Source organism: Cetorhinus maximus, chromosome 32, assembly GCF_964194155.1.
Source record: "Cetorhinus maximus chromosome 32, sCetMax3.hap1.1, whole genome shotgun sequence".
NCBI lineage: Eukaryota > Metazoa > Chordata > Chondrichthyes > Lamniformes > Cetorhinidae > Cetorhinus > Cetorhinus maximus.
In genome coordinates, this window is record NC_135910.1 from 6,243,252 (window position 1) to 6,260,956 (window position 17,705).

Sequence of the window (17,705 nt, forward strand, 5' to 3'; positions counted from 1 at the left end):
AGGACACTGTTTGTACTGTCATCATAGTGCTTTATTATTTGGACTTGCATGGGGTGAAAAAGAAACAACTTAGAAGGCACTGGCCCAGAAACTGGGTAGCATAGCACCCTCCTACTATCCCAAAATGGCAGTCAGGAAATGTGAGCATATTTTGGACTGTAAGTGCCCCACCCTCCATGTTTGTCAAGGGCAAATGAGAGGTATTCTTTACCCACCCTTGTAGCAGGTTAGGTAGTTGCTTATGTCCTCGCAGCAAGACTAGTCTTTTCTGAAGCAGCCAGCACCATTGCTTGCTGCTCTCAATAAAACAAACCCTATCGAGTCCCTGCAGCAAAAAAAAAGCTCAGTTATATTCCTCTGACTGCGGGGCCGGGAGGAGTAGGAGTGCTCCTCCTGACGTCACACTAAACCGTCCTCCGGATCGCTGCAACTCTTGGCTCACTGGCCCTGACTTCTTTCTGCCCCATCCCTGAGGCTCAAATACAAAGAACTGGATGAACAAGATGTAGCTTAAATTTTGTACAGCATATACTTCACGCTGCAGAAATCCATCATCATTATGCAGGTGACATACAGATACAAAGTGGGGGTTGGCATTTTATTTGGGTCTTCTAGCACTGCCGCAGGTTAGACATTACATTGGTGAAATTGAAAAATAGGCTTATTTTAAAATTCACATACTTTTAAAATCCATACCTTTGCAAGCGCTAATCATTTGCAGAACCATCTCAGCAGCTCCGCGGCTGTGCAATCTGGATTGCTGGTACAACAGTCTTTGCTTTTCCATCTCCTTTTCCTAAGAGGATAGTGCAAAAGCATAAATTTTCTCAGCCTAGAAAATATTAATTCTCTTGCAGTCCTTGAGGCCTAATATGTTGTCAAAAACAAGACAACGAATGCATGTCGACCACGTCAAATCTTCAATACCTTAGCAGTGATGGAGATGAAGTTGAGGTATATAATGCAATCCTATTGCACTACTGCAACCATGATTTAGGGTTACTTGAACTGAATACAAGGCTTCTGCACGCCTTCATTTCCTCCAAGGTTCTTGTGATTGGCTGCTGAAGCTTCAGTAGGAGTCTGTCGAAAGCCTCAGGTAATATTTTGTCACAAATTTCTAGCTGGCAGCTGGCCAGATTGAAAAGGTGTCTGGCTATCAGGCGAAAAGGCTTGAGACACAAGCCTTGGGGAGGTGGTGGCCTAGCAGTATTGTCACTGGACTGGTATTCCAGAGTAATGCTCTGGGGACCTGGGTTTGAATCCCTTCATGCCTGATGGTGAAATTTGAATGAATTCAATAAAGATCTGGAATTAAAAGTGAAAACATTGCTAATTGTTGTAAAAACCCATCTGCTTCACTAATGTCCTTTACTCTATGGCTGGAAAATGGGATTAGAATAGTTACTTGTTTGACCGGTGCAGACTTGATGGGCCGAAGGGCCTTTTTCTGTGCTGTAGACCTCTATGACTCTAATAAAGTCCATAACTGAGGTTTGCATTAATCTTCTGTTGAAGTTACAACAGAGGATGGGGAGAACCACTGAGGAAATTTCTGAAGTCCATCTCTTGTGTGCCTTGCTTTATATATAAACCCAGAACAGAAAAGTTACAAAAGGCAGATCCACCTCAAACAATAACAACTTGTGTACACAGGGCAATTTTAATATAATAACATGTCCCAAGGAGCTTCACAGCTCAAACTATGACATCAAGCCACATAAGGAGATATTAGGACAGGTGACCAAAAGCTTGGCCAGAGGTGAGTTTTAAGCAATGTCTTAGTGGAAGAGAGTGTTAGAGAGATGGAGAAATTTAGGGAGCAGAGTTTAGGATATAGGAAGCGGAAGACAAGGCCACCAATAGTTGGGAGGTGAAGATCAGAGATGCACAAGAGGCCAGGATTTGAGGACAGCAGTGACCTTGGAAGGTTACAGGACTGCAGCAGGTTTCAGAGATAGGGAAGGATTTAGCCATGGAGGGATTTGAAAACAAGGATGAGAATTTTAAAATCAAGGCATTGCTAGACTGGGAGCCAATGTAGGTCAGTGAGGACAGGGGTGACGAATGAACAGGGATTGATGCAAGTTAGTATATTGAAAAACAGGAGAGTGGCAGAGATGCTTAATAAGTATAATGGTTTTTGCAGAGGAAAGTGAGAATACAGGAGGACTGGAGGAGAATATGGAAGAGCCACTGTTGGAGATAAATATTCAAAAGAATGTTTTATGAAAGAATGTTAATGGAACTAGAAATAGAAAAGTCACCAGGCTAAGATCATGTGCATTTGAGGTGTGGGGAGGAGATACTGGGGTATTAACAAAAAAAAACTTAGGACGGATGGGTAATAAATGTTATATACTAGTTCAGAGAGGAATGGGATAATTCAGGAAAATGTATGCATTTTGGTCTATGTCTGTGGTGCATAACCCTTGAGAATCCATAATACAGGATGAGATTGAAAAGGAGCTAAGTAGGGCACATGCATAAAAGAGAGTTATACTCAACTAATTTATTTTTTTAATGTAAGCATGCTACATAAAGGGATTAACAGTAATATGCATAATATTGATATGTTACATTTTACAGTGGAGCTGTACCTATACAGGCAGCTGCCTGGAGTGTATGATTTTCAGTTAGCGTAAAGATACACACAAATTCCTCAGCTGTCTGATTGCTTTTATTTGATGGACAGGAACTGGATTTCAGAACTTATACTGTTTGAAAATTCTGTAATCCGTTACAGACTTACTTCAAAGGTAAGTTCTACATCTTCCCCATCTTCCTCCTCATCATCTTCCTCCTTGATATGGCAACTCTGAAATCAAAAAATATGACAGATAAGGCCCAATCTGTAACTTATTAGCTTTAACAAGAGAAAGGGCCAGAGTAGGATTTGGGCTACAAAATTAGCACAAAATGTATAAGTTCTCTATAGTTTCATACTTTGCTTATAGCTTTTACAAAGTTAATTAATAGAATATAATTTCATAATTGCTGGATGCAAACACATACTTGTTTTTCTTTTGATAGATACTACAGAAACTCAGTCCTCTGATATAAATAAAATTGACAGTCAAATTACAACAACTGAGGATGATTGCAGCAGCTTGAATACTTTTTTACACCCACTCTTGAATTGTGACTTGTTACTCGCTATGTTCCCTTGTGGCCATCATTTGTGTACGAGCCTTGTCAACAGGCTATTTAGCTGACAAGAACAACACAGCCAAGGGCTATGCTATCTTCAGTTAACACCTATACATATGGGTTTCCAGCAAGGCACTGGATAGTGGTCTGGAGGGGGAAACTGATTATTTTTCCTCATGACTCTGTAGGCTAATGACAGCAGCCCGACTAATGTCCTGGTTGAGATTAGGCAACACGGCAGATTGGGAATGAAACCCATACCTTCCAGGTACGTGGTTCAGCTTTAGTCTGAAATTCCAGCTGGGACCAAAGTGACAAATTGATAGATCCTCAGTCAAGGGACTGGAAAATGAGTCAGAACATGCTTGTGTCTGAACTTCTTTCCATTTTTAAAGACAGCCTTTGTGTTTTCAAGAACACCAGATGTCTCAAAGTACTTTACAGCCAACTTCTGCAGTGTAGTCACACTTGTAATGTAGGAAACACATCAGCCAATTTGTGCACAGCAAACTCACACAAATAGCAATGTGATAATGGCCAGATAATCTGTTTTCTTTTGTCAAATGAGGTGTAAATATTGGCCTTGGCACCAAGGACCCCTGCTCTTCTTCAAAATTGCACAATGAGATCTTTTACATCCACCCAAGCAGGCAGATGAGGCCTTGATTTAACATCTCACCCAAAAGATGGCACTCTGACAGTGCAACACTCCCTCAGTACTTCATTGGAGTGTCATCCTAGATTTATTTGGTTCCAGCAGTGCTACTGGAGAGGAGAAAGCCATGGCTAGATCTTCTGTGCCTGTTAAAGGAGGAATGTTAAGGGAAGTTCACACTGAAAGCAGAATTAGCTTGAGTTTTGCAGATGTCCTAGACTTTGCCAGGTAATTGATCCTAGATGAAATTAATTGCCTTACTGTTATGGCTCTCATTGGAGCTGAATATGCCTAGAAGGCACAATTTATTTCTATTGGAAAGGGACTCCAAGTGCCCCTTGTGCACTGGCTGCATGCCACTTGCCACTTCTGTTGCAGGATTGAAATGCACTTACAGGCATGAAATATTCTTCTCGAACAAACTAATGGTCTTGATACTCAAAATTTGGGATGCCCTCAATGTCTGTGGCTATAAGTGGCTTGGGACATGTGCTATTATTTTACTTGAGTGTGGAGCATTGACCCTGGGATTTCAGACAGGCTGGGTGGAACTGTCCCAGTTTTGCACAGTGCGGTAGCGGGCATGAAATAGGACGTTTCACCGGCTGGCCTCAATAGCAGGTTTTTGCACCATATCGTCCCATTCCTGGTGCGTCCCACCTCATTAATAACGCATTCCTGGAAACACCCTGGGTCACAGGCAGGGCAGCCTCTGATTCGCCCGTCCCAACGTCACCTCAGGCCTTCAGTAGTCCAGGCGTCATATTTAAAGGGTGCCCCTGCACAGAGTTAGCACTCTCTAAGGGATTGAAAGCTGCTGCAAAGTCATGGCTGCCAAAGGAAGGAAATGTGCCGCTCCCAAATTCAGTGATGCCTCCCTCGGACGCCTACTGGACGCAGTGGAGACCCGCTGTGAAGTGCTCTACCCCGAGTCTGGGCGAAGACCAGCAAGCAAGGTCACCAATCCAGCCTGGGAGGCGGTGGCAGTGGTGGTCAGCGCTAATGCCCTGCAAAAGAGGACAGTCACCCAGTGCCGAAAGAGGATGAATGATCTCCTCCGTTCCGCCAGGGTAAGTCATTCTTCTCATCACTCTCAACTCAGACTCATAAACCCATCACACATCCACAAGAATTTCACTCACTGCCAGTTCAAGGGACATCACCATTCACTCTCCCACACACACCTTCATCTGTCCTGCAGATCGTGTCCCCATCCTGCCCATGGCACCACTCACACATGCCAGGCATTCTTCTCATCTGGCCTGGCAGACATCCTGCTTACACTCTCTCCATCTGTCTTCATGCAGGACAAGCTGGCACACAGCAAAAGTGAGAGATTGCAGACTGGTGGAGGAATGCCCGACATTGAGGTCCTCACAGACTTTGAAAACAGAGTCATCCAGCTGGCTGATGACATCCTGTATCGTTCCTGTGCTGACGCTGAGGTCGGCGGAGCTCAATCAAGTGAGGATCCATCAGACAACCATGCTGTGAGTGAGTTTCCCTATTCCGCAGGCCTCTGCCATGCACTAATTATCTCTCCTTGTTTTCGGAGGCACATCTGGGAAGCAGCCGAGGAGGTCCATATGCAGGAACTTGACTCAAGCCCCAAAGACATCTCGGAAGAAGAATCTGATGACACCCTAATTGAAGACCCATCACAGTTCTCACTCACACCCTCCACCGCTGCAGATCAGTGGGACCTAGTTCTAGAGTAGCCTCGGGATCACAATCTGGTGAGCACATCGCACCATCTGATTCCCAGAAGACGGCGGAAGGGACTTCCGTGGTTTCTGGCACTCAGAGAATTGCTGGAGGCCAGAAATTTGTGGAGTCTGTTAAGATGAGGAGCACCTGGACTTGGTCATACCCCAGTTGCTGGAGCTGTAAAGGCAAGCTCAGGAACATCAGGGAGGGATGTCTGCTGCACTCCTCAGATTGCAAGGCACATTGGAGGAGTCCATTCGCCTTCGGTCTGAGGTGATAGCACCAGCATACCAAAGCACTGAGGTTAACACTGGTAGGATGGCAGCTGTCAGGGAGACCTTGGTCTACGACATCAGACTTGTACTGCTGCGCGGGCTGAACTGCATTGCTGATGCCATAGTTGGACTCCAACAGTGTCAATACGAGAGGGGTGTGGGGCAGTTCGATCTCACTCCAGCTTCCTAGTCTCCTCAAGGAGTCAGCCAGGGGCCCTTGGGCAACCAAAGGGTGGAAGATCAGCAGGTGCACACCCCAGGGCCATTCACCCAGGTGATTCCAGGGGTGTCCGGTCCATCCGAATCCCGTCTTCCAGTGACCCCAAGTAGCTCCAGCTCCACAGGGCGAGGAGGGTGCCACTGCCACACAGCAGGACCCCGAAAGCAGGTCTCGGCCCTCCAGAGGATGCCCGTCAAGGTCATCAAAGCCAGGGCAGCAGACTGCCTCCACCTCCATTGTGGATGTCCGGGGAACACCGAGACATAGTGGCAGCATTAGGAAGATTACGAAGATGTCGTTGCATAGCCTGATCATGGGTGTTAATCACTTGTACATAATTTTCACTATTGTACATAAACTCCCAAGGATGTCTAAGGGTCCTTGTTATGATTAGCAGTGCTCGTGTCACTCAGATATGTAACTTTGGTTCCTGCTCAGGGTAAAGGCAGGTGTCTCAGTCCAGCGATTCTTCCCTGTGCAGTGTGTACTCTTCAGACCAAAGTGATGGTCTGGCTTCACACAGACTGGACACATTACTGATGCCTGCACCTCGGTGGTGCTGGTTATAGCTGCCAGAAAGTCTCGGGCAGGCATCACAGAGTTCCCTCATTCTCTTGGTGTGCTCCCAGCACCTGAGGTGAGGTTGGCTCCCCAACTCATCAGCATTTGTGACTGGTGATGCTGTGCTCCTGAAGGGGTCAGGTGCTGAAGGCTGACAAAGGATCAGGTGCATTTAAAGTTTCACAGCTGCATCTCCATGATATGACCCTGATCACAGAGCACAAGCAAGCTACCCTCAGCCAGACAGGAGTCAGACATTCACAGATGCAACGCCAGGATGTCAGGACTGTGCTCACTGCATCTGGTTATCATCCTCCACAAATCTTCCAGCTATGAGGGCCTCCTGAGCATGTCTGCCTTGTCTGGCCAGTGCGATGGCTTCATCGCTGGCATCGTCATATTCATTCCCTTCGACGCCCTCCGTATCGGAGAATAGGTGAAGCTCCCCCATCTCCTCCTCAGACAGGTCCTCCCCCGTTGCATCACCGGGTTGTGGAGCGCAGAGCTAACAACGGTGATGCGTGACACCCTCTGGGGACTGTATTTCAGTCTCCATCAGACCTGTCGAGGCACCGGAACCTCATTTTCAAGATGCCTATAGTTTGCTCCACCAAAGTCTGGGTTGCGGCTCGAGCCTTGTTATACCGTCGCTCTGCTGCAGTCTGAAGCTGTTGCACAGGTGTCATCGGCCACGTCCGCTGTGGGTAGCCCTTGACCCCCGAGAAGCCAACCCTGCAGCCTCTCTGGACCCTGGAATGTGTCAGGGATCTGAGACCTGCTAAGGAAGTAGAGTCGTGGATGCTTCCTGGAAACCACATGCGGACCTGTAGGATGCGTGTGTGGTGGTCGCACACCAGCTGAACATTCAGCGAGTGGAAGCCCTTGCGGTTGGCGTAGTTGACTGCTTGTTGCCACAGAAATCTAAGCGCCACTTGAGTGCAGGGATGGCACTTTGTGCAAATCCCAGTGCTCTTGCTTCCTGGCTTTCTTGATCCCGGGTGAAATGCACAAAATTCTGTGCCTTTGCGAAGATGGCGCCTCTGACCTCCAGGATACACTTGTACGTGGAGCCTTGCCTTGCAAGATCCCACAGAGATCACCTGTGGAGCCCTGGAAGGAGCCACTGGAGTAAAAATTTGAGTGCCACGGTCACTTTCACAGCCACTGGCCTTGGATGCCCTCCATGTCCCTGTGGCGGCAAATCCTACGACAGGTGGCATATGTGCCTGACCCACCAGTTCCCTGGACATGCATAGTTTTCAGCGACACTGGTTCCTGGTCATCTGTAGCAATGACAGGCGCCGCCTATAGAGCCTGGGTCTAGCGAAGATCCACAGTGGGACACTAGATCTTAAGCTGCGTCTGCAGCAGGCCCTGTCGCCTCTTCATCTTGAGGGAAGTGCTCCACCCTTTTCCAAGCCAGGTGCCTCTGCTGCTTTCTTCTTCTTCTCTAGTCTCTGTAAGCCATGAGGCATACTGCTAAATCACCAGACTCCATGATCTTGATGTTCTCCTTATGCAGGGTCAAAGAAAGAGACGTGTGGGTTAGCATAGGTGTACTAAGAACCTCTCTCTGTTAAGTCTGAAGGCCCCTTCATGCCTGCAGGAGAGTGCTTGCCACCAGTTAGATGACCAGTGTGTAACACGCTCATTGGCAGTTCAAACCCCACCCACCTCTGCCCCACTCCACTTGACCAACTGGCGACAGCTTTGGCCACTGGACTGCATGCTGTGCTCTCAACTCAGGCGCAGACATTCTCCTTAACAGCACTGCAAGGCTGCGTTGTTAACTTGAACCATGATGGATAATGATCCAAACCTTAATAAAGACATTGCAAGGGGCTGTAAGCGCCTCCACCAATGACTGCACCATGGCCACCTTTGGCAAGGGAGATGTACAACTTGCCCAGTCAGCCAATTGCTCTGTTGCCCCCTAAAACGCACATTCATTTGCAGTCTACACCGAAGGGATGAAAGGTTCTGGAGCATTTGGTGGCACTTTCATAATATTGTGTTGCTTGAGTGGGCAGAAAAGCTTCAGAGGCCCGACTCCAAGCATCTCAATGGAGCTGCTGCTGAACAGTCTCAGCAGTGGAAGAATGCTCACTTTTGACAAGCTTTTCCAAGGGCATGGCCGGTTCCCTCACCAGCCCCCTCACTCCAACCTCCCAGCGTGTGCTTGAGTATTTCCTTCAGTCTGTGCTGCCTAGCCCCCCACACCCCTGCCATGACCCACACTGGAGCGCTTGACTGGGCACCGCATTGAAGCCAGCCTGGAAAAAGCGGCTTGCCTGTGCCCCCTGCAAATGCACAGCTCCTCTTCCTTGATGTCCTACGGGCGATGTTCGCGAGCGCTGCGCAAGGTTGCATGCGCCCATCTCCGAGTTTGCCCCTGAAGTTCAGGTTGCCAGGTGCGTGCCTTTTAATGGCAGTTGTGAAGCACGTCGTTCTGAAGTCATGCCGAGGCGGGAGGTAAATTTGACGTTCGGGGGGGGGGGGTGATTCCGGTGTGCGGGGCTTATAATTAGATGCAAGTGTATCAAAATGACGTTCCTGACATGCGGTGGTGGGAAATGCAGCCCGCCATTGATGGGTGGGGTAGACAATCACAAACTGGTTTCACGATGGTGTAAATGGATGTTTGGCCTTTGTGCCATATTGTTCCCCCTCCGCCCGCCATGATGCCCGACGGCAATGGGGCTGGAAAATTCCGGCCGCAGAGTCATCAGGGACTCACGAGCTTGAATTGTAAATTCTGCGTTCCTCAAGGGCTTTTGTTTAGAGAAACGGTAACAAAATACGGAGCATGATAAGCAAAAGCTGATTAAAAGTGAACATGCGCTATCTTTGAATTTTCAAACGTGACAAATCTTTGATGTCAAGTTGCATAAAACAGTGCAGTTTCTTAAGTTTATTACTTTTAAAATCACAGCATGCTGGAGTGTTTAATCTCTGTTGAAGTAGTTCTAAATATTTATTAGAATAAATGTGTACCCACCTTTGCCATGATATCAGCATACGACATGTAGAGATGGTCCATTTCTAGTTTGCTGAGTGATTCAAAAAACATTGTTTTTAACACATACTTAAATGAAAACACAATTGAAACAAGAAAATCTAAAATGTGCCATTTTATCTGAGTTAGCTCAGTAACTGCCACAAATCTTTAAGTAAGCAGTGAAGTTTTTTTTTGTTACTTGCCAGTTGAAAAAGCACAAAATATATACTTCACCCTCACAATGCTACTATGCACTCCCACACGACGGAGATTTTTTTGGCCAGAATACACAAAAAACAGCTATCTTTTGAAAAAAACTGTGAACCACGTATTTCCTTTACGTGGCATTGGGTAATTTAAGAATGCTCTTCCTTCTCAAACTGTAGAAAATTTAAATAAGGGAGCAAACATTAAAAGTCAGCCACAGTTGTAACATAAATGAATGATTAACGAAAATCCACTAATTGTCTAAAGTTTGGAACTGGATGGCGTTATGCTATTTTTCAAATAGTTACGCTATTTTATTGCTGGAAAGTTGCCAAAGCTTTTTGTTTTGCCCTTATCAGGACAAATACAAGAATACCAAATTTCAAACGATCAAAACAGTACATACCTCAGGTGAAAAGGGTGCTGACTGGTTGGCCAGCCGGCACGAATTGGCCAAGGTGTTGCCATGGAGAAAGCAACAGGAAACTATAGGCTTCCCAAACTCCCTCATAATTCAAAAAAAGACGTAAGGTGTGAGATTATTCCTTTCCTCTGCAGAGAACGGGTCCCTGCGTATGAACCTATGTCGCTTCTAGCGAGCGTAAATGAGCCACGTTACCAGTTTGACTGATTATTTTAAATTGGTTGTTGGTGTAGCTATAAGTGCACTCAGGATTGTTTAGCAAGTGCTGCCCAATTGCAGAATCACATTAAACAGTAGAGGTTTTGTTTTGGGTTTTGCAAGCACAGCTGGTTCGCTATGGTCTGTACTCTGGTTATTATGAACAACCAAAGAAAATTGCTTTTTGATTTAATCAGCCAATCGCAACGATTCATTTTCTGTACTACCAAGCAACTTATGCTATTTTATTATTTCAATATTATTAATCTAAAGCCACAGATAATTATACTATTTAATGATGTAATGCATAATCATCCTGCCCCGTTTCAAATTTGATATTTTAAAGCCAATTTGCTAGTACTGTCTTACAGTGCCTAATAAAAACCCATGTTCCTTCACCTCTCGCACAACAATGCATTGTAAATGTTAGTTCGCATGGAAATAGCTCAAAGCAATACAGATCCTCATTTGTAGGATTCTTTATACCAAGTAACTACACTATGATGCCACCCAACTCCTGGGAAAGACTAACATTTTCCACAAAATTCAATCCTGGTATTAACAGTAAACCTTGCAGCAAGCTTGTAAAACTGCAGGCTGTTTAAAAAAAAAAAATCAACAGGTCAAAAGTCCAGAGCCTGCTTTATTTGGACTGGTTGATAATATTGGTTACACAATGCTACAAGACATAAACTGGCAAGCTAGATAACCATTTTCTGCCACTAACGCAATGAAAAATTTCAACACCACCACGATATTAAGTTGATTTTTGTATAGGTCCGAGAACGTAAGCACATTGATACCGTCAGCTGTTTGACTTGATTTTATCAAAAAAAGATTGAACAGGCTGTTTTTTCTTTCTTTAGAAAGGAGAAAACTTAGAGGAGATTCGATAGAGATCTTTAAACCTATGAATGGGTCGGACAGGGTAGATGTGGAGAGAATGTTCTCACTTTTGAGAGAATCCAAAACCAAGGGCCATAAATACAAGATGGCGATAATGATGATAAATGGTAATAATGAAGCCAATAAGGAGAAATTTCTTTACTCAGAAAGTGGTTGAGAAAAATGGATGGGTTCAAAGGAAAATTAGACAGGTACATGATGGAAAAGATGAGCTGGAAGGCTGAGATCAGGTAGACAGACTGAGAGGATTCTTGCGTGGAATGTAAACCGCAGTACAGACTAGTTGAGCTGAATGGCTTGTTTCCGTGCTCTATATTCTATGTAATTCTACATTGATAAGTTTAATGTTTCTCCAATATTGAAAAAAATGAGGGTCTTTTTGCACATCACCAACCCTGCTGTTCTAATTTTTGCATTTAAAAAATACCAATTATTTCTGGGGCTGCTGCTTTATTTGCTTATGATGGTGTTTTAAAATGGACCTCATTCTCATTTCAGTCACCCTGCACCAGCACTCCCGGGTCAGTTAGAGGCCAAATAAATCTGCTGATACTCTTGCTCAACAATATGTCGTAACCCCAAACCCGACTGCATCAGGATGAGATTTTGATTTTCCTCACCAACAGTCCTTCTGTTGGTTTTGAGTAGGGCTACAATTTTGGGGGAATGGCTTTGTTATGGACCCACACCCAGTTGGAAGTAGATTTAGATTGGCAGATATCCGTACACACAGGACCCTTAAGTCAGACAGATAAGACATGACTTTCCTCCCATGGGTCCTTCAACTTCGAAGTGAAAGGGCAGGGTACTAACATAAGAACTAGGAGCAGAAGTAGGCAGTTCAGCCCCTCGAGCCTGCCCCGCCATTCAATACGATCATGGCTGATCTCATTTTGGCCTCAACTCCAATTTCCCGCCCTCTCCCCATAACCTTTCCACCCATTACTAATTAAAAATCTTTAAAACTCACTTTTTCGAACACTGCCAGCGCAACATTTTAACAAAAGCTGCAATTAATTCTTAGTGCTGAACTGCACAGAAAATTATGTAAATCTCTACCTTTTCTCAGTCAGAGCAGTACGGCTAAAGTGTAGAATCAACTGGTGAAGTGGATCAGGCTTCGTCTCTTCTGTCTCTTCCTCCTCCTCTTCCTCTTCACCTGATTTCTATTCATACATCAACAACAATGAACAAGGTAACTTTGATAAAGATCTGAACAAACTTTTCAAATGTGCTGTTACATGCACATTTTAAAACGCAACATGATGCTAAATCTTTATTGTGCAAGATTGTACCCAGGTAATCTTGCATTAAAATTCCACACTTTAATGATCCATTTGTTTCATCAGTGCTTGAAAATCTTTTTTTTAAAAAACCTCTATTTGCTAACACAACTTCCATGTTCAATCTCACACAAATCACAACCATTTGCACATGTAATACAACTTCTTCTACAGCTGACACATACATTGCGTTAGTGGATATTGTGCACATGCACACATGCAGCACTGTTAATACATTATTAGTTACAAAAGAGTAAGAATCACATCGAAGGGCAACACCTTGCAGGAGATTTTATAAAATTGTCCCAAGGAGTTCAATTATTTAAAAGCAAAATTGAAGCTCCATATTTTTGAGAAACCTTCATGGCACAGGACTTCCAGTCCTCTGACGTGCAGCATTGCCTGTTGTATTTCTGGATCCTTTTCTGTTAGAATTGTTTTGTTGTACAATATACAACTGGTAGTTTCACATTTAATTGTCTTAAAGGGAAAGCATGAAGCCTCCATTGACGAACTGTCCTTGTTTCCACAAAGTCAAATTAAAGAAGTAGCATCTATTGGCGTTATAATTTATTATCTGTTTCGAAGGTAGTTAAAAAGGTAGGGATTCTGTACATCATTTGGAGTGGATCTCCGATAATCATACAGACAATGGGGTAGATTTTCACCTTCACTGCCTGGGTGGAAATCTGGCAAAGCAGATCACCCGACCATTATAGAGTCCATCCAATTTACATTCCATTGGAATCAAGAGTGAAAATCGGGTGGATTTTGCACTCACCAGATTACCAACCATGTGGGGAAGCTGAAAAGTTACCCCAATCGGTTTGAGGCCACGTGTTTATAAATTGGTGAGGTGTGTTTACCATTCAACAAGTCAACCAGTTGACATCTCAGTTTAAAACCTCATTCAATCTACAACAGTGCATCGACCTTCTACATAAAGGTATTATTTTGGCTGTTGCAGATCTTTTGTTTGATTAACAACAGCGCAGGATTATTGTGGGTGTGATAACTGGATTCAATTTTCCCTAATTTATTTCATGATCTGAAGGCTATTAAAAACATATTAGTGGTCCTTGATTTTACTAATAAAGGAATAGAGCACAAAAGCAAGTTATGCTAGCCTTCATAAAAACTCTTGTTCGGCCTCAGCTGGAGGACTGTGTTCATTTCTGGGCACCACTCTTCAGGAAGGATTTCAAGGGTTTAGTGAGGGTACAGGAGATTTACTAAAATGGTACTGGGCACGAGGGTCTTCAGTAATGTACAAAGACTGAAGAAGTTCGGATTGTTCTCCTTAGGGCAGAGAAGCCAAAGTGGAGATTTGACAGAGATGTTCAAAATCATGAATGGCTTTGAATAATTTTTGAATAAGGAGAATTTTTTTTCCAATGGCAGAGAGCAGAGAGGACAGATTTAAAATAATTTGCAAAAGAACTAGAGGTAGCCTGAGGAAATACTTTATTGACCTGCTGTCATTCTGTAATAATCATTTAACATTATGCTCTATGAGACAGAAGATTCAAGATTTTTGATTTTACAATGTTTGTTTGGTGATACAGAGCTCGAGCATTGCTGAAAAAAAGAGACATGTCTAAGCTTTTCATCTTGCACTCATCAGGACACTTCGCAAGAATACCAATATAAGGGGAAAACAACAATTTATACTGTATGTGAAGAGAGTGCTGACTGGTTGGCAAGTAGACTCAGATTGGCAAAGGTGTTGCCATGGAGAATGCACTACCGATGGTGGCTGACAGTTAATTGCCAAGCATTGTTTGAAATTTAAACCAGGCAGCTTGACCCTGATAGGGTCAAGGCATTGCCCTGAGGAATGAGTCAGCGAATGCCTGCCAATTATTTTATTTAGCTGAAACAGGTGCAACATGTGTACACGTTCTGTCTACAAAGAACAGGGCCTGCGTATTAATATGTGTAGCTTCCAGTACAGGCAATGTGCCACACTGCGAGCCCAACTGACAATCTTAAATTGGTTGTTAGTGTAATTCTTAGAACACTTAGGATTTATTTAGCAAATGCTGTCCAATCACAGAATCACATCTAAATGCTGGACATTGCGGGCGGAATCATCCCAGATTTGCACTAAGTACGGTAGCAGGTGGGAGAAAAAAAAAAATCGGCGTTTTTCCTGCTGGCTGCATTGGCGGCTTTCCGTGCCATATCGTCCCAAATCTGCCGCATTAATTATGCATTCCCAGGATACATGCCGTTTCAATGGCGGGTGGGCTCCACTTCGCCTGCCACACCGTCACCTCGCTGCTTCATCACGCCAGGCACTACATTTAAAGTACTGCTGCGCTCAGTGCTTCCAGCCCAAGACATGGCTCCAAAAGGCAAGAAGACTGCAGCCCTCGAGTGCCTTTTGGACACCGTGAAGGCCCCCTGTGATGTCTTCTACCCCCACTCTGGCTGCAGGCGGGGCAGCAATATTACCACGCTGACTTGGTAGGCGATGGCTGTGGTGATCAGTGCCAACGCTGCACAGAAGAGGTTGGCCATCCAATGCGGATGGAGGATGAATGATCTCATCCATGCAGGCAGGGTATGGCAACCATCTGAAGACTCTAAACTACACACTCAAGCCTATCACACATTCACTGGCATCTCACTCACTGCCAGCTCAAGGGACATCACCACCCATTCTCACACACATGCTCTCACATGTCCGTCTGGCCTCATCTCCTCTGGAGACTGCCTCCTCAGCCCTCACCATCCTGAGGCCACTTGCACAGATCAACATGCGCCCCCACACGCACCCTGCGATACCCTCCTTCCCCAGTACAGCCCTCATCCCACAGCCTCTTTCCTTGCTTGAGGCCACTTTTCCCCCTTCCCCAAGCAAGCTCTAACCCTGCAGCTGTTGAAAAGTCACCCACATATGGCTGATCCGGTAGGTAGGGAACTGCCCGTGAGCGTGTAGTGCTGTCTGTGAAGCCTGGTGCTGATGACTGCGAGTGTTGACCGAGGCAAGGTAGGCAAACAAACCTTGAAGTCCCGAGCAAAGTGCAGCTCACCAAGTGCACACCTTACATATGCAGTTGTGAAACACATCGACGGGTGGGTGGACGATCCAGCTGGGGGTGGTGGGATGAGCCCGGCGGGTTGGCTGATGTATTACAATAAGGCTCCCAACATCCGATGGCGGGGAACGTGTCCTGCCATCGATGGGCTGAGTGGATAGTCGCAAACTGGTTTAAATTTCAAACAAACAATGCTTGGCAGTTAACTCTCCTCACATAGCGTAAATTGTTGTTTTCCCCTTATATTAGTATTCATGCAAAGTGTCCTGATGAGTGCAAGACGACAAGCTTCATCATGTCTCTTTTTTCAGCAATATTTTACATGTATAATTTATTTTAAAATAATCTTCACGCACAAAAAGGAACTTGCTGCAAATGTATGATCAACATTGACACTTTTTTGGTACGTATTGTCACAACTACTTATAATATTCCTTTTCTTTTGGCATCTATTACTGATGCCCAATTATGCTACATATCTTACTCTACTAAGGTTATGTTGGCTCAGTATTTTGCTTTTGACACAGGACCACCTTTAAGAGAACGACTCATAGCATTTTTTATCTGCATCAATATGATCGTTCTTCATATAGCATGACAATGGTATAAAATCACCCCATTTCAGGCCCTCTGTGTAGAAGGAAAGAAACTATCAGCCAGCCTGAAGAATCAAATGGGCTACAAAAACATTGAACAGATTATTATCTCTCTCTTATCAGTTTTAAAATGAGAGGACAAACAAAGAAAATTAGAGCAGTGATTAATTAATTTAATTACGACAATCTGAGCGCACTGAAGCGAACATAGAACATATGTCCGGAAAACACCAGCACACGGATAGTGCATTCAAGCTTGCATGTGCAGAGCCCCAGGCAATGTAATAATGAAGCAATACATGTGGGTAATACTGTATATACTCGAGTAATGGTTCATCTCACGTAAAAGTCGACCCCCAACCTTTGGCCAAAAAATCATTTTTCATACATCTTGTGTATTAGTCGACCCCGACTTTTAGGCAAAAAGTCCAAACTCTTTGTATTTACCACCCGCTCGCAGCTGAAGTCAAACTGACCCTGCTGCAAACCTACTCATTGATAGGATCGTAGAACAGCACACCATTAAAGGCAGCTGTTCAGCTCCTTGTGTCTGCGCATGTCAACACGTGATGTCAAGGCTACATTTGGGGATAGGGTTGGCGGAAACAGTCTCCGACTTGGCAACTCTGCGATAGCAAGACGATGGGAGAGGGTGGATTTCAACCTCTCGAAATTATAACTCATGTAAAAATCGACCGCCCTACTTTTTGGCTAAAAATTTAGTCTTAGAAACTTGACTTTTACATAAGTATATACAGTATAACTCAGCTTGCATTGCTCCAAATGGATTGTTTCATGTTGGTACAACATTCTAGAATGCTGAGTTATCAGAGAATCCCTGTAACTATTAATTATTTTACACGGACCCAAAGATAAATCCTTACATCATGTCATATCATATTCTGAAAGAAATATCAAAATACTCTGATTATGTATCACTTTCCACCGCTGATCTCATATTGGCAGACCCAATTTGTTACCCAAATATATATTAAACTACAATATTAAAGATATGAAGCAAAAATAATGATAAAACAATGAAAAGCTACAATTGTAGGTATGTAAAATAAAAATGAGAATGATAAAATAGAAATAATGAGAAAAATGGTTAGAGGAACAACTTAAAGGAAAATAGATGCTCAGGGCTAAACATGCCAAAGTATATGGCAAATATAAAGGATTTGAGGATGATAGACAGTAATGTTCCCCAAGGTTCAGTGCCAGGGACACTGCTTTGTGATATATATAAATGACTTGGATCTCGGAATACAGGGTAAAATTTCAAAATTTGCCGATGATATAAACTTGGAGGCATGACAAACAGTGAGGTTGATATCAATCGACTACAAGAGGACACAGAAAGGCAGAATGGCCAGACAAGTTGCAGCTGGAATTTAATACAAAGTAGCTGTGAGGTGATGCATTTTGGCAGAAGGGCTAGGGAATGGAAAAATACTTAATGGGCAAATTCTAAAGAGCGT

General features: G+C 44.2%; 1 protein-coding gene across 1 annotated transcript in view; it reads right to left on the reverse strand.

The window, feature by feature from the left end:
* Positions 1–17,705, reverse strand: part of LOC144671280 (ryanodine receptor 1-like) — a 473,493-nt gene that overhangs the window by 85,367 nt on the left and 370,421 nt on the right. Inside the window, exons 76-79 of the mRNA XM_078533089.1 lie at positions 12,361–12,467; positions 9,567–9,618; positions 2,753–2,818; positions 697–796 (exon numbers count right to left, since the gene is read on the reverse strand). Coding sequence (XP_078389215.1) covers positions 697–796; positions 2,753–2,818; positions 9,567–9,618; positions 12,361–12,467 — 325 coding nt within the window. The remainder of the gene's footprint in view (positions 1–696; positions 797–2,752; positions 2,819–9,566; positions 9,619–12,360; positions 12,468–17,705) is intronic.